The sequence below is a fragment of the Grammomys surdaster genome, unplaced genomic scaffold (genome assembly GCF_004785775.1).
Source record: "Grammomys surdaster isolate TR1022 unplaced genomic scaffold, NIH_TR_1.0 99, whole genome shotgun sequence".
Classification (NCBI taxonomy): Eukaryota; Metazoa; Chordata; class Mammalia; order Rodentia; family Muridae; genus Grammomys; species Grammomys surdaster.
Genome location: NW_021604578.1, coordinates 12,095,443 through 12,121,271, shown reverse-complemented (window position 1 = coordinate 12,121,271; position 25,829 = coordinate 12,095,443). Strand labels below are relative to the sequence as shown.

The 25,829-nt window shown below is 36.4% G+C and overlaps 1 protein-coding gene across 2 annotated transcripts in view; it reads right to left on the bottom strand.

Moving 5' to 3' along the window:
- Ipo11 (importin 11) overlaps positions 1-25,829 on the bottom strand; it is a 137,047-nt gene that overhangs the window by 55,374 nt on the left and 55,844 nt on the right. For both annotated transcript variants that reach the window (XM_028783923.1, XM_028783928.1), the window contains exons 17-24: positions 24,690-24,723; positions 24,021-24,061; positions 23,288-23,404; positions 20,913-21,026; positions 15,084-15,199; positions 11,636-11,712; positions 8,573-8,652; positions 8,086-8,166 (exon numbers count right to left, since the gene is read on the bottom strand). In XM_028783923.1, the coding sequence (XP_028639756.1) occupies positions 8,086-8,166; positions 8,573-8,652; positions 11,636-11,712; positions 15,084-15,199; positions 20,913-21,026; positions 23,288-23,404; positions 24,021-24,061; positions 24,690-24,723 (660 nt within the window). The remainder of the gene's footprint in view (positions 1-8,085; positions 8,167-8,572; positions 8,653-11,635; positions 11,713-15,083; positions 15,200-20,912; positions 21,027-23,287; positions 23,405-24,020; positions 24,062-24,689; positions 24,724-25,829) is intronic.

The window sequence follows — 25,829 nt, the reverse complement described above, 5'->3', positions numbered from 1 at the left end:
TTGAGTTTTATTATGTTTTGCTTTGATTGGTTTGCTTTCATTTTCTCCAGTTTAAGGCAGGGTCTTGCTATGTAGTCCACGCTGCCCTCGTATTATTGATCCTGCCTGTCTCCTGAGTGTTAGAACTACACGCATATTTCATCACACCCAACAAAAGCACTGCTTTTATTACTGGAAAAACTGGCCACAAAACCAATATTGTTAAGAATGAATCCACAGGCCAGGCAGTGGTGGCGCACACCTTTAATCTCAGCACTTGAGAAGCAGAGGCAGGTAGATTTCTGAGTTCGAGGCCAGCCTGGTCTACAGAGTGAGTTGTAAGACAGCCAGAGAAAACCTGTCATAGAAAAAAAAAAAAAAAAAGAAAGAAAAAAGAATGAATCCAGTTAGGTATATCAATAAATTATTAGGAGAGGGAATGTGTCATATATATTTCACCTTAGTGACTGATCAGACCAGACAAAGCTGAAACCCGAGGGACTGAGAAACACCCAAAGTCACCTCATATAACACTCTCCACTTAAAAGCAGAGGAAAGAGCAGAACCATACACCTTCAGGAATGAGAAAAAAGAAGCTAAAAACATGGTGAAAGACAATGAGGACTGAAAAGGAAGAAGGCAAGAATGCAGGAGTAAAGTCTACTGAATACCAAGAGCCAGATACACTAGGGTCTTAGTATCTGGACCACTGGCCTTCACCCAAAGGAAGAGCAGAGAATGTTCTGTAGAGAACAGAAATGAGTCTACAACAGGGACTCCTCAGTGACATATATAATTAAAAAAAAAAGCCATCTTCAGGCAAACCACTGTCAAATTTCAGAAAACATAAAGTAAGAAGGGCCACAACTCTGAAAAAGGAAGGTCTTGAAAGAAAAGGCCAATGGGAGGCTGGAGCGATGGCTCAGTGGTTAAGAGCACTGACTACTCTTCCAGAGGTCCTGAGTTCAATTCACAGCAACTACATGGTGGCTCACAACCATCTGTAATGGGATCTGATGCTCTCTCTTCTGGTGTGTCTGAAGACAGCGACAGTGTACTTACATACATAACAAAAATCTTTTTAAAAAAGAAAAGAAAAAGAAAAGGCCAATGAGGCTCTGGAAGACAGATTTTCAAGGACATTAACAGAATAGTTGCTGTGTGTGAACATAAGCTGAAGTGTCTGTCACAGTTTATTGTCTAAAGTATAAAAGAATCTTTACTAATCTCCTAGAATTCAAAGGGTTAGGTTATATGGAAAACAATAATCATAGTTAATTACCCATTTCATTTTGAGCAGGAAAACAAAAATCATAAACACTAAATACCGATCTAGCAAGAACGGAGGTGAAAAGTAGTCATCCTAAATATTTTCTAGCATCAGCAACTCAGGAGAGGATAGTTCAAACATATTGTTTCCAGACATGAAATACACAAAATAGTTAGCTACAAGCAACACCAGTGGCTACCCTAAATAAGAAGAAATGTCTGGCAAAGGTGTGGCTGATTAAGGCTTCATAAAGAAGCCTTTTCTATCTAGGTGACTGAATTATATCCTTTAATACTCATATTAAAGCTAACAGAATTAACAGAATAAGAAGTGTCATAGTCTTCTATATGAGAAGAAACAAATATTCCTGTGTGTGTTTAGAGGATTAGACTTTTCCATATAAATCACTCACATATATTAAATATAATCAACACTATCATTAGTACGTTGCCTTCATCAGTAAATTATAGTCTGTATTGTACAAGGAATCAATAAACACTTCAAGGCTAAATCTTTGAAATTAAGTTCAGAAACCACAGGTAGAGAAACAACTGTCTTAAAGTGTTTTATAGAGCGCTAGGCAGGCTGGTGCACACCCTTAATCCCAGCACTCAGGATACAGAGGCAGGCAGCTCTCTGGCTGGGAGTTCAAGGTCAGCCTGCTCTACATAACCAGTTCCAGTCCAGCTAGGGTTATAGTGAAACCCTGATGCAAAAACAAAACAACAAATATTATATAGAAAAATGTCATTATTTGACTTTATAATTCTTACATTTTTTCCTGTCCCATGTTTTAATAGAACTGGAAAACTAAGAGTAACTATGACATGTGCTCTGACATGTTGAATTTGAAATATACATGTGGGAAATCACATGGAGCAATCCTGTATTTCTCATAATGAAAATTACAGACTTTAATAATCTTATTTCTACTATACATATCTACATATACAGATACAGTCACAAACTTTGTAATTTTAAAATGATGCCAGCATTATTAAAAGCAGCAACATTATAAAATATCAATTTGATTGCTTTCTTTTATGTTATGACCCACTGTACTTACTATATACTATGTAACAAAGTATTCTTAGGTGACTGCCACAATATCACAATAAATACACACATTTTCTCTTAAAGTTTCTCTTAAATGTTTTAGGTTTTAATTTTTGATTTATTGTTTTGATTGTGTTCTCATAGTATTAGGATTAGCCCTTTGACTACTTTAAATCTAATCAAACATCTATACCAGTCTAAACTCTAGCTTCCAAGTTTTCTTCCATTTCCTGCTTGATAAGCACTTCTATTAATTTGGTTTACTGCTTCATTTCCATTTTTCTTTTACTTTAAAGAGATGAATATTATGGACAGTGCTATTGCCTTATACTTTAAAATCACTGTAAAGCTACGGAGGTTTTCTTCATTTGAAACTAGCAAAGGACTTCACTCATGGTTGAATACACCTCTTTTTTCCCCCCAGCCAGCAGTGTGCCAATACAAATAGAACTTGCCGCATTGTAGTTTTTAATCTTCTTATTTTCAAGATATACCTATAACAGACTTCTTTTAAACCAAAAATCTAAGTTTTTAACTTCCTCCTAAGACAACATTCTTGATTTGGCTTTACACTGAATAAAAAATTACTGACTGTGGATCTCTTTTTTTTTTTTTTTCCTTCGAGACAGGGTTTCTCTGTGTATCTCTGGCTGTCCTGGAACTCACTCTGTATAGCAGAATGTCTAGGCTTACATCATGACTCCAATACTTACTAGCTCTCTGACCTTGAACATTTACCTCTGTTATTTAATTTTTTATCTGAAAAAAAAATGAAAAAAAACAGTTTACATGTAGATAACGTACTCTACATGCTATGTGCTTAAAACTATGAAGGATACAGTAAATAATGGTGTCACCTGTTGTTATAGAATTAGTCAAAAATAGTCAATTCATTTTAAGCCTTATCATAATAAAGGGAAGGTTGGTTTAATAATGCATATGGATATGGCTGTGAGAAATGAGAATTTCCAAACTCAAAATGGTACATGTGTACAAATGCATCTCAAATTAATGCTAAGAACTTAAATTTAATTGTTTTTAGAATTACTGTGCCCATGTAAATAACCTGTACTGAGTCAAAGAGTTAACTCTAGTTCTGCTCTAAAACACTGACTCCTGACATGCTGGTCTCTTTGTTCAATTTTCTTAAAATTGAAATTTTATGCTTCAAAGAACAAAGAAGCTACTTGCAAACACTATCAGAAATTACTATAACAGTTGTGCTTAACCAAAAATATATTGGCTGGCATATTAAGAAACAGAATCTAGGAGATACTGAAAACTAAAGTAAGAAACTAATGTTAGGAGCTATACTAAACTATAAGAGTTCTCTCAGACTATAAATGAAAGTATAAAATAAACATATCATTTTCCTAAAATATGCCTTTACATCACAAGCTCAAAACGTTTACTAGTGTTAGCTAGTGTATTCCTATTACTCAATATCCACTAATTAAATAAACTCATTTCTGTGACTTCAAATCAAACAAAGGTTCACCTATGGCAATGCTTTCTTTCCAATTGCCTTAAGCACATATTATCAAGTCCTTAATATTAAACTCAAATATTTACGATCCATTAATGATCTACTTTGGGCACTACACTGTTTTAACCTACATTTTGTATAAAATGTTATAATATTTTACCATATTTGGATGATAACTGTATGCATGGATTCATTCAATGAAAAAAGCATAAAATTACAAGTGAAGCAGACAAATGGCGTCACTGTTTCCATTTTAAGCTCAATGAAAAAGAAACTGATTTGTTACTAAAGTTATGAAGCTAGTGTATAGTACTTATGTTTGAAATTCCTCATAACAAATTTTTTAAAAGATTGTATTATTCTCAAAAGCAATAAACAAATATAATTAATTTTAAATAACCAGCTTAGACACATAATTGTTAATAATATGCTACTGCTATATTACTAGCCTTGTCTTAAAAAGCAAATTCACTTAAGAGATTTTTTGTGTAATTCATTTTATTTACTTCCTTACTGTGTGTGTGGTGCATGCACTTGCACCACAAGAGTACACACACATGCAATAGCACATATGTGGAGGTGAGAGAGCAACCGCTGGGAGCTGGTTCTCCCCTCCCATCATGGGGGATCTGGGGTCCAATTCAGGCCATCAGGTTCAGTAGCCAGGGGCATCACCTGCTGAGCCATTTCAACCGGAATGCTTATTTTCAATAAGCATTTATTTAAAAGAAATCATGTAGGAAAAACATTTTATTTGGACTGTTTTTCTAAAGCCAAAAATCCAGCAACCAAAGAAATTAGTCTATACGTGTATTTGACCAGCTTTTTTGTTTGGGTTTTAGGGTTGGTTTGGTTTTTTTGTTTGTTTTGTTTTGGGGTTTTTTGTTTTGTTTTGTTTTGTTTGCCAAAGGCTGACTATAAAATGAGACAACTTTGTAATTAGATTAATAGCTTACTTTTATACTAGCTTATTATACTAGGCAGTGTATAATATTTTTACATAAATATCTAGAATTTAAATGTGTGTATCTACCCAAGAATAGACAATACATACAAACACACACACACACACACACACACACACACATACACTCACAAATAATCCATTCTTTGCCCTAGAAACTTGGCAAAGCTAATCCTGTTTCACAGACAGAAATGAGAAGGCAGTAACTTGCTCACCTCACCTAGCTCTGAGGTAACGAGGCCAATATTCTGATCTAGCTATTGGCTATGCTACCCTACAGCCATACTACCTTCTCTATTTCATAAAAGTACAATAAAAAGCACTATTTCCTAGAACTCCCTAAAATCTTCCTTTCTGAAGTTTTACAATGCCCACAACAAATAATTCCTAAGTCAGCTTTCAAGAGTGACTTCACTACTAATATTACAAAAAAGCTTTACTGAAAGCAAACAAACAAACAAACAAACAAAAAACCCCAAACAACTTCAATTCAAGTTTGGTCTGGAAAGTGTTTAAATATAAGAGAGAAGCTTTTGTCATAATCACTTAACATATGCTGAATATAATTAACACTGTTTTGAGGTACTACATAACAAGTTACTGCACAGCTTGGTGGGGAAAGGTGTTTTTAGTGACAGTTCAATTTCCTGGATCAAAATGGTATAAGGAACAAACTCAAACAAACTGTCCTCTGACAGGCCTGTCCCCTGCACACATACAAAATACACACACATACACTTATGTATATATATACAAAAAAGCAATGAAACCCAAGCCCCAAATATAGCCAAGAGCTTTTTAAGTAGTAGGACAGGGTGAGTATCTAAGAAATAGGTCAATATCCAGTGCTTGATACTGAACCTCTAAATCTTTAACATAAAAACCATCAGTACCGTGCTGTTAAAACCTGAAACAATAGAGCATATAGTAACTTTGAACTTTGGATAATGGAGAAACTTGCAGACAAACAGAGGAGTCTAGTAAAGGTCTTAAAATATATAGATACTATTAAAATAACATGACAATTTTCTTTAGCAGTGATAACTCACAGACAATATCAATAATGAATATTTGAAACAACAAATTAAATGTTTCATAGACTAAAGCATTTACTCAACTACTTCCAGAAAAAATTTCTAATTCCTGACCCACAGGGTAAATGACTGAATATACTAACAAATAATACCAAATATGACCAACTTAAAAGTCAAACCAACCATGAATACACTTACATAAATATCTAGAATTTAAATGTGTCTACCCAAGAACAGACAATACACACAGAGTGATAACTAGTTATTATTCCTATTAAATCTATAGCAGCTATGTATTGGTCAATAGGAAATAAACATTTTTATAGTGAGTTCCATTGGTAGAAAACCCACCTTTGGGGCTGGAGAGATGGCTCAGTGGCTAAGAACACTGACTGTTCTTTAAGAGGTCCTGAGTTCAAATCCCAGCAACCACATGGTGGCTCACAACCATCTGTAATAGAATCCGATGCCGTCTTCTGGTATGCCTGAAGACAGCTACTGTGTACTTATATAAATAAAATAAAAGTAGATAAAAAAAAAAAAAAGAAAACCCACCTTGAAGATATAACATAATGCCATAACTTTCCTAACAAAAATACAATTGCCAAGATAGAAAGACATTGCCAGGCATAATGGAGCAAGCCTTTAATCTCAGCACTTGGGAGACAGAGGTAGGTAGGTGGATCTTTGTGCGTCTGAGGCCAGTTCTAAGATAGCCAAAGCTACACAGTGAGACCCAGTCTAGAAAAAAACAAAACCAAAAACTAAAAGATAATTTAAAACGACTTTGACTAGCCAGAAATGTAATTCTCTTATTTGACATAGAACACAGCTAAGAAATTAGACATTTAACAGCTATAGCTTTCAAACTCCACGTGTAAAATATCTATACATATGTGTATATACATGTATATTATGATATAGTTTAATATAGTTATACATTTATGTTTACAGGTAAGCTATTACATTCATGTTATAATATTTCTTTCACAGAAGGTTATATAAAGATATACATACAGTTTACATGCTATTGTTCTTAACTACACATGATCCCAACAAATTCAGCACTCTAACTTCAATAGCTTACTAGAGTTAAAACTGTCTGTACTGGCTGGTTTTGTGTCAACTTGACACTAACTGGAGGTATCACAGAGAAAAGAGCTTCAGTTGAGGAAATGCCTCCATGAGATCCAGCAGTAAGGCATCTTTTCAATTAGTGATCAAGGGGGGAGGGCCCATTGTGGGTGGTACCATGCCTGGGCTGGTAGTCTTGGGTTCTATAAGAAAGAAAGCTGAGCATGCCAGGGGAAGCAAGCCAGTTAGAAACATCCCTCCATGGCCTCTGCATCAGCTCCTGTATCCTGACCTGCTTGAGTTCGAGGCCTGACCTCCTCTGGTGATGGATGACCAGCAATTTGGAAGTGTAAGCTGAATAAACCCTTTCCTCTCCAACTTGCATCTTGGTCATGATGTTTTGTGCAGGAATAGAAACACTGACTAAGGCACAGTCAGTGAAATTATTTTCCCAAATGCAGACTAACAAACTAAAAAGGCTGTCTATCCTCAATAGAACAGTGGTGACTATTGCTGTTTATCATCTGGAGACTAACATCTGAGTCTCTGTCTGGGAGGCAGGCTGCCATGGTGAGGGTGTAGCTCATTGGCTTGCCTCCCATGTGTGAAGACACAGGCTTAATACCTAGAACACTATCAAAACAACTGAAAACTTAAGATACACCAAATGTTGCTAGGTTTAGGACAAGTTGGTAAAAAGACTTTAATTCATTTCTATCCAATAAGGTTTTAGGATAGACATTATTCCAGTTAGCTACAATTATATTAGAAAGGGGCTGGAGAGATGGTTCATCGGTTAAGAGCACAGGCTGCTCTTCCAGAGGATCCAGGTTTAATTCTAACACCCACTGACAGCTCACAACTGTCTGTAATTCCTGTTCCAGGGGATGTGACACCCCCACTCAGACATACATGCAGTCAAATCAACATGGCACTTAAAATAAAAACTGTATTTATAATTCTTATATTTATAAAATTATAAAATAAATTATAAAAAAGACAAAACAAAACAAAAAAAATATTAGAAATCCAAAACTGCATTTTAACAAGACCTCCAGGTGACTTGTATACACATTCAAATTTGATGCCTTTGGTACAGAGGAATTTAAGCCAAACTGAGTCACCTCTCGGACTGTATGAGTTTCTCTCCTTTCCAACCATCCATACTCAGGAGGTCCAGCCTCACCAATAACACATGACAATTAATTTAAAGTGACACTACCTTGAGCACTTGGACTTGACCTTCTGTAGTAATCTCTGGTAGCAGCTCATAAAAGGACTGGCACAAGCCTGCTGCATATGTCTGAAACCCAATCAAAGGTGTAAGACACAGCTACATTATTGAAAAGGCATGAAACTCAATCTGGAAAGCCCCACACTCTAGTCAAGACTTGGTACTAAAGGTCTAAACAAACAACTTCAAGTAAGACCCCTCTTAGGAAGAATGAAGAAGATAGATTATAAGGTTACTGATACACTAATTGCTGAGTATATATTTACATATATAGTGCATTTTCTGTATTCAGTATCAGTGGAACTGGATGCTGATCTCACACTCCCTGCAGTGGGAATACTTACAAGGAAATAAAATTTCTACCCACTAAAGTAACAGACCAAATCTGAACTTTGAAAAGGCACTTCCTGATACCACACAAAACCCAAAATAATAATATATAATTATTAACAATGCAAAAGGTGTTCTGACATACCTGTAAAAATTCCGTTGATGATAAAAAGATATAGCCATTGATGATCTTAAAGCAGGTTCTGAGATTCTCTGAACTTAATTCTGCCAAAACAGTAATTAGTTTTTAAAAGAGCAAATTAACTAGCTGTTCAAAATATATGTGAAGTGATGATTCACTTTAAAGCTAAGTTGCTATGGCAACATGAAGCACTCAGTTTGTTTTTAACCATGATTACTAATGTGATTTTGACTTTTATGGTTTTCCTGAAGCAGCAAGCATGCAGCTTACCGTTTGCAAGGCAGCTGGATGGAAGCTCTAGGATAGAAGATCAGACAGGATTGATAATGTTTTATCATCAGAAAAAGAAAAAGAAAAATCTCTACAAACAAGTGAAAAAGAAAAAACTAAGTTACAGCAAGGGTGGTGACACACAATTATAGTTCCAGCACTCAAGAGGTTGAGGCAGGAGGATTGTGAGTTCAATGCCAGCCTGAGTAAAAAGAAAACAAAATAAAAGCAATTTACATGCTTTCTTTATAAATTTTCCTGACTTTAATCTAGTCAGTAGTCATAAAATAGTATCTAAAAACTGGCAAAACCCTTTAATAGTATTCTCTCATTCACCTTTTACTAATAAAAACCATTGAGAGAGACATTTCTTCCCTTTTGTCCATTCAGAACAAAGCTAGGAAACCATATGGCCTGAGACTTTTCATTTCAAAGCAAAATTTTAGTTGGGTCCTATGGTTTCCTGGTTTATAAATAAAAGTTTGTAGAAACCAAACACACTCAATTCTTAGTCGGAAAAGAGGGCAGAGTGGGGTTGCTGTAAGAAGCTAACATGAAAGCCTTTACCCTTACTCATGAGAAGGTTCAGATAATAGGTCTGGCTGGTGTTCTCACTCACCAGACTGGCACTACCTGAGATCTCCAAGTTAGGTAGAGTAGAGATAAACAAGGCCTGTGCCAGAGGACAAAAGGGCATGCTAAGCACGCTTCCTTTTTTTCCTTAAAACAACTAAAAGACAAAGTTTTCTAGGAAATCAGCAGGAAGTAGCCAGCACTGCCTTTGGACATGATTGCATGTCATGGGGAAATAGCAAAGGGCTGTTTATTGAAAAACAGACTTTGGGTTATTACTTGAGAATTCTTCTAATCTGAGGAGGAGTAAGAAATGGAAATTAAAAAAAAAAAGCTCTCAAGAAAAGAAAGTGGATATGGATAATGAAGGGGGAGGAGACAGAGAGAAAGGAAGGAGAAATGAAGTGATTAATGGCACTATCTAGCCATCATGGTCATCTACCCCCTGAAAGTTTCTACTGTAATCAATCACAGCTGTGTTAGCTCATATCTGCTCATGTTTTCAAAGAATCTCTACTTTTCTAAGCCAGAACTAGAATTCTTACTTATGATTAAATTTCTCAGTAAGTAAATTCTTAGCAAAGGGTCCAAATTTGGGGTTTTTCTACTTAAACACTCGCCCAGAACAATAGTCAACAAAGTTTTAACCAAGAATTAAAGATGCTTTATGGCTGAGTCTTAATGGGACTTGAGAGCTGGGGAGAGAGTTCAGTGAGTAAATGGCTTCCTATATAAGCATGAGGACCTACATGGGGACCCACACCGGCCCCCATAAAAAGCTAGTCATGGCAGTGAATGACTAACTGCAGTGCAGGGGAGGTGGAGCACTGAGGATCTCATAGACTTACTGGCCAGCAAGGTTAGCTGACCAGTGACCTCCAAGCTGAGTGACATACCCTGTCTTGCACAAAACATAAAGGTGTTACGAGATGACCCAGCAGCTTAGGGCAGTTGCCATTCACTCAGGAAATCCAGAGCTGAAGTCCTCGTACCCAGTAATAAAGCAGCGCACCGTGCAAACGCCTGTAACTCCAGCTCCAAGGGATCTGACAGCCTCTTCAGACGTGCATGTATGCATGGGAACATGGATGCCCCACACATACATGTGCACAAACATTCACACCAACACATACTCATTATATACATACAAGAGTAACAGAGACGATACCTGTCCCAGCCTCCACAGGTGCATGTACACATACACACACCAATACATATAAGCATACACCACAAGAATTAAAAATCAAATTTTAAAAAAATAATCAAAGGGCCAGTAAACTTCACTGTGTATAATTAATACATGTGTATAATTAAATATGCCATAAATTTAGGTGTGCAATTGAATTGGGATGACTTTATAATCAAAGCATTATTTTTAAGAAATTTTAAGCTAAGGATGTAAGCCAGTGGAAGGTTGCACTAACCAGGTTGTGGTTTAGCATTCCCCACCACCCAGACAGACAGACAGACAGACAGACAGACAATAGTGCTATTATATGCTTTAGAATGGTTCCGCATGTATAAGAAAAAGTACTGATTTACTATTATTAATTACTATGAAAATAATGCTGATACTAGAGAAGCATCTTGCTACATCTCTGACAGACAGAAAGAGTAAGTGCATAGATCCCTCAGACTCATGCCAGATGTGATGTTCTGGAACTGTGTAGTACTGAGGGACTGACAGTTCAGTGGAAAGAGGCAGTCTAGCATGTGTGAGGCCGCATGAGGATGACAGGGACAACACGCATATTATGTGTGTTTAGCTAATTTGTAAGCAATACTTCAGCAAACTATATATGACACTAAACCTTCAGTGGTTCCTTAGCCAAAACAAAAGTATGAACAATGCTTCAACAACTGACAGCCCAAACTCCCTGTGTAAAGTGAGCTGAGTGAAATCATGGTATAGAGAAGCAGTTTTAAAATGTATTCTTCAAGTAGCATAGAGTAGAGCTCTCAAACAAAATGCCTCAGGCAAAGTTCAAGCTCCACTTGTAATGAGGTTATATCTTAGTTTAGTTGAAAATTTTTCCATAAAGCAATGTTATTTAGTGTTTACTTTTAAATCAATGAAAGTTACTTCAAAAATATATGTAATGATTTCTATAAAATCACTATGACTTGTCAATATATGGGACTTATAATATTGACGGGGTAAGGAAAAATACTTTTAGGCTGTGGTTACATTAACAAATATCTCAGTAAGATCTGAAGACATACCAAGAAGAGGTGACATGTTCTGAAATATACGAAGCAGTTCTGGTGTGACACACGGGCTGTTCTCCAATGTCACTAACCTAGGGAAAAAAATACAATCAACACACTTCTGACATCCACTCATGCCATTAACACAACTCAACTATAAAAACACTTCGTTTAAGAAGCAATGAGCAAAGTGTGTAAAGCACCTGCCAACAAGAGCAAGGACATCACAAGTCTCCCTTGGAACTCCGCAGTCTCGTGTGCATGCATCCCACACAGGGGCCTGGGGCAACCTGGGCGACATTCTTCAGGGACTTGTCACCTCTTCTTATTTTTTCAGACATGTTCGCTCACTGACCAAGATCTCAGCATTTATCTTAGTTTGCTAGCCAGCAAGCCCACCCTGGATCCACCTATCTCTGCAATTCCTAGTGTTGGGGTGACAGCAAATGTGCCACCAAGCCCAAGTCTGGTTTCTTCCTTTCCTTCCTTCCTTCTTTCTTTTTTGTGTGTTCTAGTAATTGAATTCTCATCTTCATGCTTTTAAGTCAAGTAATTTACAGGCTAAATTATTCTTCAGTCTGTATAATAATATTTCTATATATAGTAAAAACAATACTGTATGCTAAAATAGAATAAAAATTACAATTTTACACAAAATCATCATTGTTATGCTGATGAAAGAGGGAAAAATTATTCTGTTCTAAATTTTCTGATCAATTCTGTGTTCCTCCAATGACAAACTGGGCTAATAAACTAGTAAAACAACTTATGCTACATGCTTTCTAAAGATGAATTTAGAAGCCAATTAGATTAGAAGCCATTATCATGCTTTAACAGTCTAAAACATAGTTTTAAGATACCAAATATATATAAAAAGAACTTGAAGCCGGGCAGTGGTGGCGCACGCCTTTAATCCCAGCACTTAGGAGGCAGAGGCAGGCGGATTTCTGAGTTCGAGGCCAGTCTGGTCTACAGCGTGAGTTCCAGGGCAGCCAGAGCTACACAGAGAAACCCTGTCTCGAAAAACCAAACCAAAAAAGAACTTGAAGAAGGAAAACCATGAGTGTCACAACAACAGTAAAAACAAAACAAAACAAAACAAACCTCGAAACAAACCAAAAGACAGGGGAAAAGGGCATAAACAAAATCTAGTATTTGATATTGATACAGTTTAGATCTACAAAGGCCCATCCACATGCTTGCACCCAAACTAAGCACTACTTTTTATAAAGGGACTTTACTCAACAAGTTAAGATCACTGGAGATATGCCACTGATGGGAATGGTGGTCCCCCAGTGCCTTCCACTCTGTTTTACCCACCTGCCATATATGCACGTGCTTCCTCTACCATAAAGCCCCACCTTGATATACTGTGTGCCAAAGCCCAGAGCAATGGGGCCAATCAGTTATGAACTGAATCCTCTCAGGGAGCCAAATACAAGCCTTTCCTTTTTATAAGCTACCTTTGGGGCTTGGTAAGGAATAAACCTAACATAGGTAAAAATAAGATGAATAAATAAAATCACTTAAACCTTTGAGTAAATACCCACCAAAATGTCATAGTAATACATTTTGTGACAATGTAAACACCTTGCATTACCTTGTCTATCTCCATATTTATTCAGTGCACATATGGAAGTTGCCTTAGTTTCTTTTCTTGTTCCTGTGATAAAATATCCTGACAAAAGCAACTTCAGAAAGGGCTTACACTAACTCACAGTTCAAGAGGACACAACATTGTTGCAAGGAAGTCAAGGTAGGAGGAGTTGAAACAGGTGATCACACACAGAAACACACATACACAGAGACAGATCAACTGACTTTCTGTAACAGAAACACTTAATACGCAAAGGGATATCAAAATGACAGATATAAAAATTACATCAATTCTCAGTGAACTAAGAAACAGAATCAATGTAATTTCAATTAAGATCCTTAAAAAATGGCACTGGAAATTATGCAAGCCATGGAATGATTTGGAGTGCAAAGGGTCAAAGAACAAACAAAACAATAACATCAGAAAACTTTTGGTTGTATAATGGTGCGGGGGCGGGGGGTGAGGGAGTGATTTTTGCTTAATCAGGTATCTTTAATTACTATAACACCTTAATAATTAACAGTAAAGAAACAGCATAATTAACTTTCTCCCTTCCAGTGAGTCCAGATTAAGTTTCTGCTTCCACAGTATAAATCAAGCTATACAAAACAGGAGAAAATTTTAACTTAAATGATCAGGTACTCAACTCCAGAGTAAATCAATAAAAGGTGAAGAAAGGCAAATAATGTCAAAACACGATTTGTGATTATTAAAAAAAAGAACAAGTTTCCATGTTGACTAACAAAGAGCTATATGTAAGAACATCTTAACTAGAAAACTGTAATATAAAATCTAGAAAAGATGGGGGGGTTTAAGATGCCTTGGTGGTTAAGGGCATTTGTGAGCAAGCCTCACAACCTAAGTTTGGTGTGCAGAGCGTGCATGGCAGGAGAGAGAAGCAAGTGCTGCTAGCTGCTCTCCAATTGCCACACGCACACTGACACCAAAGTGTTTTAAAAGACAAAAAAGAGAAAACATGGAGTAAAATCATTCACAAAATAAACATAAGACACTAAGATTCTACAGAATAAACCCTTAGTGAGGATAAAATGCAAATATAAAAATTTCTCCTTTATAGAGAACTACATATTAAACTTTTGCTCAATGCAAAAGTCAAAGATAAGGCAAATTAAACGAAGAATTTTAAAATGAAATATAACTGCCATAATTATTATATAATATGCTTCATGAAAAAAAACAAAGTTTAAATGGCATTTTTTTTCCTTTTTATGGTATTGAGGGTTAAACCTAAGGCCTCAGGCTAAGCTCTAACATCTTGCTACCCACTTAAAAGGCAGTAAGAGGTTGAAATATAACTCAATACCCCACTCACCAAAAGCATTTTTTTTCAAATTCTCAAAAATTTAAGATCAAATTTTGTTTGGGTAAATTATCAAGATGCCTAGGTTATTTGCCAAATTCCAAACATGAAATGCAGCATGATCCCTACTAGAATTTCTCTCTATTTCTATGTTTAAAAAGGTTTATTTGTTTATATTTTATGTTTAGGTATTTTGCTTGTATTTATGTCTGTGCACCATGTCCATACAGTACCTGTGGAGGACAGAACAGAGTATCAGATCCCCTGGGACTAGAGTTACAGATAGTATGAGCTACCATGTAGGTGTGGAGAACCTGGATCTCCTTTGGAAGGAATAGACAGTGTTCTTAACAACAGCCATTTCTCATTAACTGTCTATCAGGAGCCTACACTGAACAGAAACTAGAACAGGGAACAACTAGAGGATAACCACCTCACACGCTTATCTTTGAGTATTCAAAGCCGTTACGGGACCTCTGCTCTACTGGAACAAAAGTAGGGAAAGCAGCAGAGGGTAATTCACAGCATCCCATTCTCCCTCTTACCATAACTCTAGACCATCTTCCAGAAGGTAGACATGTGGAGGCTGGGAAACGTCTGTGCTCAGCTGGATAACTGGAAGCAGGAAGGGGTACAGGTTCTTGCTGTCTGCTCCTAATCCCTACAGGAGGTATACACACAATTTATGATAAGACTCTCTAAAATCCCTCCCTCCCTACCACCAGTCAATTACTTGCCTCGGAAAACAATTTATATTGTATAAAGTAGATAAGAGTCTTTTAGGACAGTCCTCATTATACTAGCAAACAAACTTCTATTAATTACGAAAATATAGCCGGGCGTTGATGGCGCACGCCTTTAGTCCCAGCACTTGGGAGGCAGAGGCAGGCGGATTTCTGAGTTTGAGAGTTCGAGGCCAGCCTGGTCTACAGAGTGAGTTCCAGGACAGCCAGGGCTACACAGAGAAACCCTGTCTCGAAAAAACAAAAAAACAAACAAACAAAATTACTAAAATATAAAAATCAAAATACTATCATCCTTTCTAGATGGCAATACTACACACACACACACACACACACACGCATGCATGCATGCCAAGGATATATGTATCTGTGCCTTTTAAGAAATTCCACATATATGTTGAATCTTCCTTATTTGATACGGTTAGAAAAGAAGAAATTAAGATTTTGAATTTCATTTTCTAGAATGGTTGTAAATAAATAATAAAATATCTTGGAAATGGAACCCAAATCTCAATATAAAATTCATTTATAATTCATATATACCTTATACATACATCCCAAAGGTAATTCAATACATTATTAGTGTATCTATATTGTTTAGCAGGCCAGTTGGGAAGTCCCTACTTCTAGTATCAACTGGTGCCAAAAAGTTTACTGCTCTGCAGCATTTTGAATTTTAGATTAGGACTGCTCAACAAATGTAGGAAATCCTTGTTTGCCCCATGCTAGGACTACAGAAAGAGTAGTTGACACTGATACTTTAAGCTGTATAAACACACTCAGCCTGAACTGTTCATTGCTGTCATAGTAGACTCATATTTAACAATAGTAAGCAGGCATGAACAACCACATAGTTAGAAGGGCAAAACAAAATTTCAAAATTAATTACATATTAGACTTATAGGAACAGAAATGTATATAACAATTCCACAGCAAACAATTTTTAAAGATACCTATGATTCTGTGTATTTAGTATATACATAAAAATATCTCCAAGAGAAAACTCATAGAACCGTCAGAATCAGTTAAATATATGAAAAAAAAACTGAGGAAAAAGGCAAAAAAGACTTATTTTGTATGTTTTTTAAATTATCTTTCATGGAGAATTTTTTGTTTATATTTAATGTGTCTGGAACACAGAAGAAAAAAGTTTTATCCAAAATTCTAGTTTGTCTGTTGCTTTCTTAAGACAGAGAAGTTTAGTATCTCACAGTGGAGATATTTTAAAGCAAACAAAAAGGACTCTTGAGGGGGGAATCAATCTCTAAGCCATAATCAATCCAGAAAGGAAATATCAAATCCCATTCTTGGGAAATCTCTCAAATGCGATACAGTTTTATAGCAAATGTGAACCATAAACCAAATGTGAACATAAACCAAATTCTCTGACTCCCTCTGTCCCCCTGTTCTGTCTGTTTTCATTCTGTCTCAGGAGACCCAGACTTACTGTAGAGCCCTGGCTGGCCTGATGTTACTATGAAAGTTCATTAAAAAAAAAAAAAAAAAAGCCAACTTATCAGTGATTAAGTAACCCACTAGAAGTGAAGAGAGGGAAAATAATTAGACAATGGAAGGGAATATAACTATCTTTGCAAATTTCCTGTGAAAGCTATTTTCCCCCCAATTTAAGGTATGGTGGTATGTGTCTATAATTACAGCACTTGGGTGGTGGAGACAGGAGGGTCAGGAGTTCAAAATCATCCACAGCTGTCTAGGTGAGTTCCAGGTCAACCTGGACTACATGAGGCTCTGGATGGAGAAGGGAGAGAAAGGAGAGGACGAGAATGACTACAAACGAGTGCACCCTACAGATGGTCAGCCATTGTTCTCGGGCTGGCTGAGCACACTATGGACAAATCTATTTTCTCCAAGCCAATTTTCGAAGTTCAGACACTCAAATGACTCAGGGTCTCATGGTCTAAAAGGCACCCTAACTACTAGTGTCAACCAACCTTTTCATACATTTCTTTTCTCTCAAGTGACATGAACAACTGTCTACCTGGTAACAATATACATCACAGCCCTTATGGTTCCTCTCTGTCCTCACTCTGCACCTGCACAAGCCACAATCCTATCTTTATCATGTTTTTCAAATTGCTTCTCTTCCTGCTGTTTGTTTAGTTCCTGCTCTGATCGGTGTTACTAGACGCTCCTAACCACGACCTGATATCACTCCCATTCCAAACCAGTGTTCCCAGTCCTGCTCTGGGTGGGGTTTTTTTTAATTAATATTATCTTTTAAGAAAAATAATCCTTTGAACACTATGCTGTTTTGCTTTCTTGATTCATCTCACATATGGGAGTTGTGAAGTTCATTGTCCAACTACACTAACTATACAATATTAGAAACACTATTATGGCATCTTTATAAAGCTGACTGAAATCACAGACTGGACAAATATGTTTACTATTTGTCTCCTAAAAACCAATGAAACAGTACAGAATTTTTTTTAAGACCTATGACTATAAACACACAAAGAATATTAGAAGAAATAAAAGTAATCAAATTTGGAAAGTGAGAAGTAGTAACTGACTTAGCAACACTAGAAACCAAAGCTCAAATTAAATAGAAAATGTGGTCAACAAGATGGTTCACTGAGTACATGTGTGTGCCATCAAGCCTGAAGACCAAGGGATCCACACGGTACAAGAGAACTGAGTCTCATAAGTTATCCTCTTACCTCTACATGCATGTTGTGCTTGCACACGCATGCACAAACACACACACACACAAACATGCACGCATGCAGAAATAAACAAAATTTGCATGTGACTTAGAGTTAGGAAGATGAAAAAATCGAGAAGTTACTGCTTGAAAAGCTGGAAGTAGACTCTTCTACCAAACAGAAAAGACAGCAAGAGAGTTCTATCACTCTTCATTAAAAATAAATTACTAACTTTACCCTATTTGTATCTAAAATTAATATTTAAAGAAAAAAATCACCCCATTGTGGCACTTAGAGTTGTTATTGGTTAATATAGCATGCCAATCACAGAAAAGCCAATAAAGGCCTGCTCCCTCACTGCTGGCACTCTTTGGAGAGCTGTGAAAAGCTTAGGAATCCAGGCCAAACTGATGCAAACAGGCCAATCCGGACATGTCCTAGGAATGGTGTCTTGTCCATGGCCCCTCAGGCTCTCACTCTGCCTCCTGTCCACCGCATGCTAAGCTCTGTCACACTCCTGCTGCCACATGGTCCATCTCCCCAGAGCCGCATCAGGAGACCCAAGAACATGCACCAAATCTCTGAAAGTGTAACCAAAACTAAATCCTTCCTCCCTTAACTGTTTATGTCAGGTATTCTGCCACAATGACAAGTTTAAGTAATATTGGAGCTTTATACATGCAGGTACATTTGTCTCAAATATCTTCATCATTCTCATCTCTAAGATACCATGTCATTAAGAACTGTTATCCAACAGTATTTAACAACATGATTTGGACATCAGTTCTGTCAGGACACAGATCTTCACTGGTGTCTGACATTACTTTGAGTAAATCAGATGGACTAGTATATGCCCCACACTATGATGATCTCAATACATCTGTTATGCACTTCCCGAGTCTGTTTTCTGCACAAACACTTGTCCTATTTACCTCTTCCCAGTATCAAGTACTAAACATTCACCTTATGAATAAATACTTACTTCTACTGAAGCCAACTACTGGAGAGTAGCATACTTATTTTTATAGGTATCAATCTCCACAGGTGAAGACTACTAGATACTAGATTTCCAGGTTTATAAGATACAAATGCAAAAATATACAGCTTCCCTAATGTCCATCGTACATGTTAATAGCAGAAAGATGGTAATGTTATCTGAGAGGTAATTTAACAATATACCTTAATATTCTCAAATTACTCCAAAGTATATTTAAGCTACAATCTCAATTTCTGTATTAAATAATATATACTTATTTGCAAAAAAAGGCACATTATTATTTGGTTGGAACTTTGCATCATTGGTCAATACCGGTAAGTTAAATGTAACGAAGAAGAAAAACAACCAAACATTCTACTACTCTGGACTACAAAAACTGCTGTGACTGACAAGCTATAAGAGACACAAAAGCTAGGGAACTTTACTCCTGTTTCCCTCACAAACTGAGCTACAAACACAAGTTTACAGACCTACAGTACAAAGAATCTCATGTTCCTCTTCTGTTATCTACAATATTAACAGACTAGTCACTACCCTATCCTGAGGTCATTACTGCTGTCTACCAAAAAAAAAAAATCTTTACAGAAAAATCCTAAGTATTAAAGTATAACCAGAAAGATATTTATTTTACAAAAGTGCTTTAGCAAGAACCAAAGAGTAGTTAAGAGTGCTTCCTTCTAAGAGCTCAGTTAGGTTCCCAGCACCCATATCAGATGGTCCTCAACTGCCTGTCACTGTAGCTGCAGGAGATCCAACATCCTCTTATGAAGCTTCTGTGAGTAACAACACACACACACACACACTGACATTCACACAAATACACATTCTCACAGACACACACTAATTTTAAAAATACATCTTTTAAGTGTTTTAGCAGATAGTTTTGGGAGGAATATTTTTGTTTAATGGGGTAGTCTAATTTTATCAGATAAAAGATGTATTGAGGTGGATTATGGTGGCTGTATATTATGAATGCATTTATTATCACTGAATTGCATACCTAAATTGGTTTGATAAACTTTCTGTCATAGGAATCTTACCAAAAAATTTAAAGGTGCAAAATTGCATTAGAGTTTGTATGATTAATCATCTATTTACAAGTCTCTTGAGAATTCATAACGATAAAACTCACCAAGCATTTATGGAAAGAATAAGTTCAGCCCAAACATAAAAGTATCTTGGGTTTTTTAAACTAATATTAGGAACTGCTAATATTAGATTGCAAACTGCTGTAATTCTTAACACAAAAGAATATCTCAGTGGAAATGTCTAGAATTTACATTTAATAGTTCAAGTAGAAGCCACAGTCTCCATCTCTCTCCATGAAGTTTCAGGTTCCTCTCTACCGACTTCACGTCAGAATACTTTAAAAATTAGAAACATCTAAAGTCAAAATCGCCAGGCAGTGGTGGCGCACGCCTTTAATTCCAGCACTTGGGAGGCAGAGGCAGGCAGATTTCTGAGTTCGAGAGTTCAAGGCCGGCCTGGTCTACAGAGTAAGTTCCAGGACAGCCAGGACTACACAGAGAAACCCTGTCTCGAAAAAACTAAAAAATAAATAAATAAATAAATAAATAAATAAGGTCAAAATCATTCCTTTCCTCAAAAGCAGTTCACTTGATTTTGTGACTTCTTGGGTTATGGAAAAGCAAAGTTTTTATTTTAAAGCCAGGAAAACCATAAACCATAAACTGCAGAGCAAGTTCATACTGAAACATCCTAGATATTAGACAGACTCCATGTGGGCACATGTGTCATGGGGCTAACACCACTAGAAAACACTAACAAAAGACAGACTCTCAGAAATACACTAAATAGATGGCAGGTGTTTTTGAAAGTGTACAGATTATACACTTTAAAAGTCTAAAAGTAGCATGAAGACTTTCCTGAGTATGAAATCCCATGAAAACAGTGAGCTGAAAAAATAAAAACAAACAAACAACCTAAGAAACTGGAGAGCTCACTTACCTGAACAAGATGGATAAGTGTTGTCAGAATAGCACATCGCAACATGTTGTGTTCTTCACTCTGCTTCCAAAGAAGAGGCAAATACTGTACCAAACACCCTACATATGGACGGATCTACAAGACAGACAAAAAGGGAAACAACAGGATTGCTTAGTAAGAAAGGTAATGTACTATGAGAAACCTGGTATGAACTGTGAAATATTGAGCAATAAATTACTTAATATTTACTAAATTAAATATATATACTAAATTAAATACTATATATGTATTATGTTTTATAATAAATATATATTATATAATCTATGAATCCTTGGGTCCAACCAACCTTAGACAGAAAACATCCAGAGTGTGTGGGGGACGCACTCTGCTATTGAATCACTACAGCGCAGCATGGCAACTGTTTATTTACATTATCCCACTATGACTTAAAGTACATGGGAGAATGTGAAGCCATCTTATACAACTAACTGGCATCCACAGGCTTTGGTTTCCTGCAGGATACACAAGAATGATAAAGCACACTACTCAGCATTAAAAGCAAAAGAAAATATCTGTACTATTCAGCAATCTAGATGAACCTTAAAGGTTTGCTAAATGAAACCAGTCATAGAAAGACAAATTGAATGATTCCACTTCCAAAAAATATTTAAAATAGTCACATTAGTGACAGAGTAGAATGGTGACTGCCAGAGGCTGAGAAAGGAAAATGGGCATTTACTAGTCAACTGGTGTGAAGTTTCAGTTCAAGATTATTCATCTTGGTATACAACATCACATGAATAGTCAATAGCATGAACTTTACCAAGCACCTAACCTCATGTTAAGTTGTTGGGAGTTGACCCCTAGCTGAAAGCAACTATCATCTTTGCAGCCATCTGGAGCCATATACTCTGATAAGAGACTTGTTTTCAACAGCCCACAACAGCTGATCACACTCTGAGAAACATCTTGTTTTTCTCACATATCTTGTTTTGCTGTTTAGTGTCGCCAGCAGTTAGGCGCACGTAGTCTCCATGCTGCCACTGCTCAATATTAGAAGCTGTTCTCAGCAATAGCCCTGGAATTAATAAGCAACTGCAAGATGTCCGAATTAATCAAAAAGTAAATCTAAGAGTAGACTCAGTCGGTGAACTCCAAACACCGTCATTCCTAGAAATATTTCTCTGCTTTCAAAAAATATCCTGAACCAGGATATAAAACGCCAGAGAATAATTATATCACTGTTTCGTGGCTGACTCATTTTTCTTGGAAATCAGGGTGGAGGGGACAAGGAAAGATAAATAATTTAATTTTTAAGAACTTTACAAATCATTTTTATATTTAATCATGTACATAATGCCAGCAAAAATACTGTGTGTGTGTGTGTGTGTGTGTGTGTGTGTGTACGCGCACGTGTGCACGCACAGAGATGGCTCAGTGGTTGAGAGCACAGATTGCTCCTCCAGAGGTCCTGAGTTCAATTCCCAGCAACCACATGGTGGCTCACAACCATCCGATGCCCTCCTCTGGTGTGTCTGAAGACAGTGACAGTGTACTCATAAATAAAGTAAATAAATCTTTAAAAAAGAGTAAAGTCAAAAATATGGCTCAGTTGATAAAAGCACTTGTCGAACTGATCCCGAGAATCCATGTAAGAAGCTAGAGGTCATGGTGAAGACCTGCAATCCCAGAACTCCTTTAGCAAACTGAGAGGCTGACATGAGAATCAGCTCACAGTTCACAGGACACATCAGAGGCACACACAGAAACCCTGCCTCTCTATATAAGGCACAAGGTAGAGAACAGACTCCCCAGCTGTCTTCTCACCTACCTGGCACGCATACGCAATACGTGTACAAACACAAAAATCAATCTTTAAAGCAGTCTATGGACATATGTAAAAAAATACAAAGTAAAAAATAACAAATTCCTAAGAAAACTTAAATGTGCTAAGATGCATCTTGCTTAGACACTAAATACTCTGAACTTTAAAACTATTGAGCACAGACTAGATCTTTAAAATTTTGAAAAAGATTTATATTCTAAATACCTCCACACCATAGATATAAATTTAATATTTAATATTAAAATATTGTTAAGTCTTTCACTTTTGGTATTTGGAGACAAGGTTTTACTATCATTTGAACTCTCAATCATCCTCCTGCCTCAACTTCCCAGTTGCTAGGTTATAATCATGTACCAACACAACTGGCTTCTCTTAGTCACTTTTAATAAATTCAAATACAAATGTCAATTCTGAAAAACAATAAATGAAATGATAACATGTATGTTAAGAGCATTTTAAGAAACTTTATCTTTGCCATAATATAAAGCAAAGATATTAAATATATATATATATGAAATCTCATCTGACACTTATTATGTACATTAATTACCTGTACATTGACTCTTTCAATCACACAGGAAAGGACATGCAAAACATGCATCTTTGTATCACACTCTGTAACTTGCTGCAGCAACTGAAAAAGCAGTGTGAACATGGTTTCCAGATACTGCAAGAAGAAAAAACAGAGGTTACAAACTGTAAGCTTCTATGTACATAAACACAAATCAGGTGGAAGCAATGAGACAAATTACAAAACCTAAGCAATACTTAAAACAAGCTGCCAGCATAGAAGACACCATTTTTTCTTTATTACTGCTAAATGCATACACATTAGAATCTTAATTATCCACAAACTGAAATGTTTAAAAGACTAGTCTAAATTGTGCTTTTGTCAACTTAGCTATTAACTGTGCCCTGTAACTACACTTCCATAAAAACCTGTTGCAGATAATACGAAAAGGCTGTGAATTAAAGCAATAAGAACATTAAGTGTTGTTCTCAACAGGCCATTGAACTGATGCAGTCTTTATCAGATGTTGCATGTAAATACAAAATTCTGTGATAGATACCTGTTATTCTAATATAAGAAACCCAAAACCTCAAGTTCTCCTCTGACCTTCACAAACATGCCAGACGCATGCTCACACACACATATATATATAAAGTAAGTCATGTGTATTTTTTAAATTAAAAATACATATCAATTACAGTTATAAACCAATATATATACTCTAAAGACATAAATAGAAATTGCTACAAAATGTGGAAATCAGTATTCTTACCGGTAAAAACTGATCTGTCCTAAATTCAAAATCATCAACAGGTAAAAAGCAGTTAAGGAATATTATAAATGTATAAAATTTATCAAGATAAAAATACATCTATAGTAAATTAATGAAATAAATATATGTTTTTGGAAAAATACATTTTAACCATTCTAAAAATTAATTTCACAAAATAACCGATTTTAGAATGTTGAACTTAAGGCTCAGTGTGATCCAAACACTAGAAGGCAGAGAAGGCAGAGGAGGCAGGAGGACCAGAGTTGAAGGCCAGTCTCAAGTGTGTAGAGTTCCAGGCTAGGCTGGGCTATGTGACACTCTGATTCAAAACAAGTTTAACTTCTTTGTAATTAAGTCCTTTAAAAAGTTTTTTTTTTAGGTTTTAATATTATTTTTTAATTAGAGAGATGGGTCAGTGGTTAAAGTTAAGAGCAGAGCTATTCTTCCAGGTTTGGCTTTGCTTCCCAGCCCCCACAACCATACATAAATGACTCCATTTCCAGGGATGCTCTCTCTTTTCTTGCCCCCTCAAACAATCAGGCGCATATGTGGCACTAACTTATAGGCAAAACACTCATAACATAAAAATAAATAAAACAACAAATTAAAATTTTTAAAAAATTACAAAAAAAAAAAAAACCTTGCAAATAGAAAAAAATTGAAGGATATTTAACTTCAGAGTTGTTGCTGTTTCAATTCGGACCTAAAAAAAAAAATCCAAGTACAGTATGAGTTTTTAATCATTCTGAGAACTACTGGACATCATTAATGCATAATGACAGCAAAATTACTCCAAACCATCTTCTTTCCTGTTTTTGTTAATATTAAGTCATAAGGCATGTGCCATGTAAAAGGATGTTATCTTTAGTTTGTAACAAGTTACAAAGAGATTAAGTATTGTTATCCCTGACCTGTGTAACTTTTCCATAATTGCTTAAGAATCCTTTGTGGCAATAAATATTTCCAGGAAGAAAACTAATTTGCCACTAGGTAGGTGGAAAGAAAGTAGCATGCAGGAGACACCAGGGAAAGGAGAAAATAAAGACCCAGGAAAACAAGGAAGCTGGTGAGCTGGAAGTGAAGGGTGGCCAGGAGCCTGCGCAGCCCAGAATGGGCTTGAAGAGGGACACAGCGTCAGACATGGCTTTAAAGATTGATGGTCTCTGGCCTGCTAGCTCTCTAACTATACTGAATGCCTGTAAATAACATCCGAAGATTCTGAAAAGTTCCCTGCTTATTCTATGATTTTTCTCTTTAACTCTGTGCTTTATTAAACATTATAACTCTGTGCTTTATTTAACTCTTTATGCTTAAATAGACCTAGGGAAACTTAACTCTCTTACTGTTCTGGGCTTCATTAAGCCCTAAAAACAAAACTCTTTCTTGACTCTTTGTCACTTGTGCTTTGATGAGCACTAGTATCTGATGAGGAACACATGCTGTTTAGCAACAGGGGATTAAGTAAAAGGATTTATTGCTAGGGCTCCTTCCTCTGGTGTACTAACCAGAGCCTCTCTGGTTTAGCTGGTTAACCCTTTGTGAACCAGAGAGGAGGGAAAGACAAAGAATTAAGATGCTTTGTACAATGCAAATATGCATAAGATGCAAATATGCACAAACACATATACATTCAACCATTCATACACCCACGCTCTGGCCAAGCCCGACCATCTGTCACATTCAACTCCACAAGTATTCATGCATGCTTACATGCATATACCCTACAAGCAAATAGATAGACAAATGGACAAACATATTTGGATGGATGGATGGATGGATGGATGGATGGATGGATGGATGGATGGATGG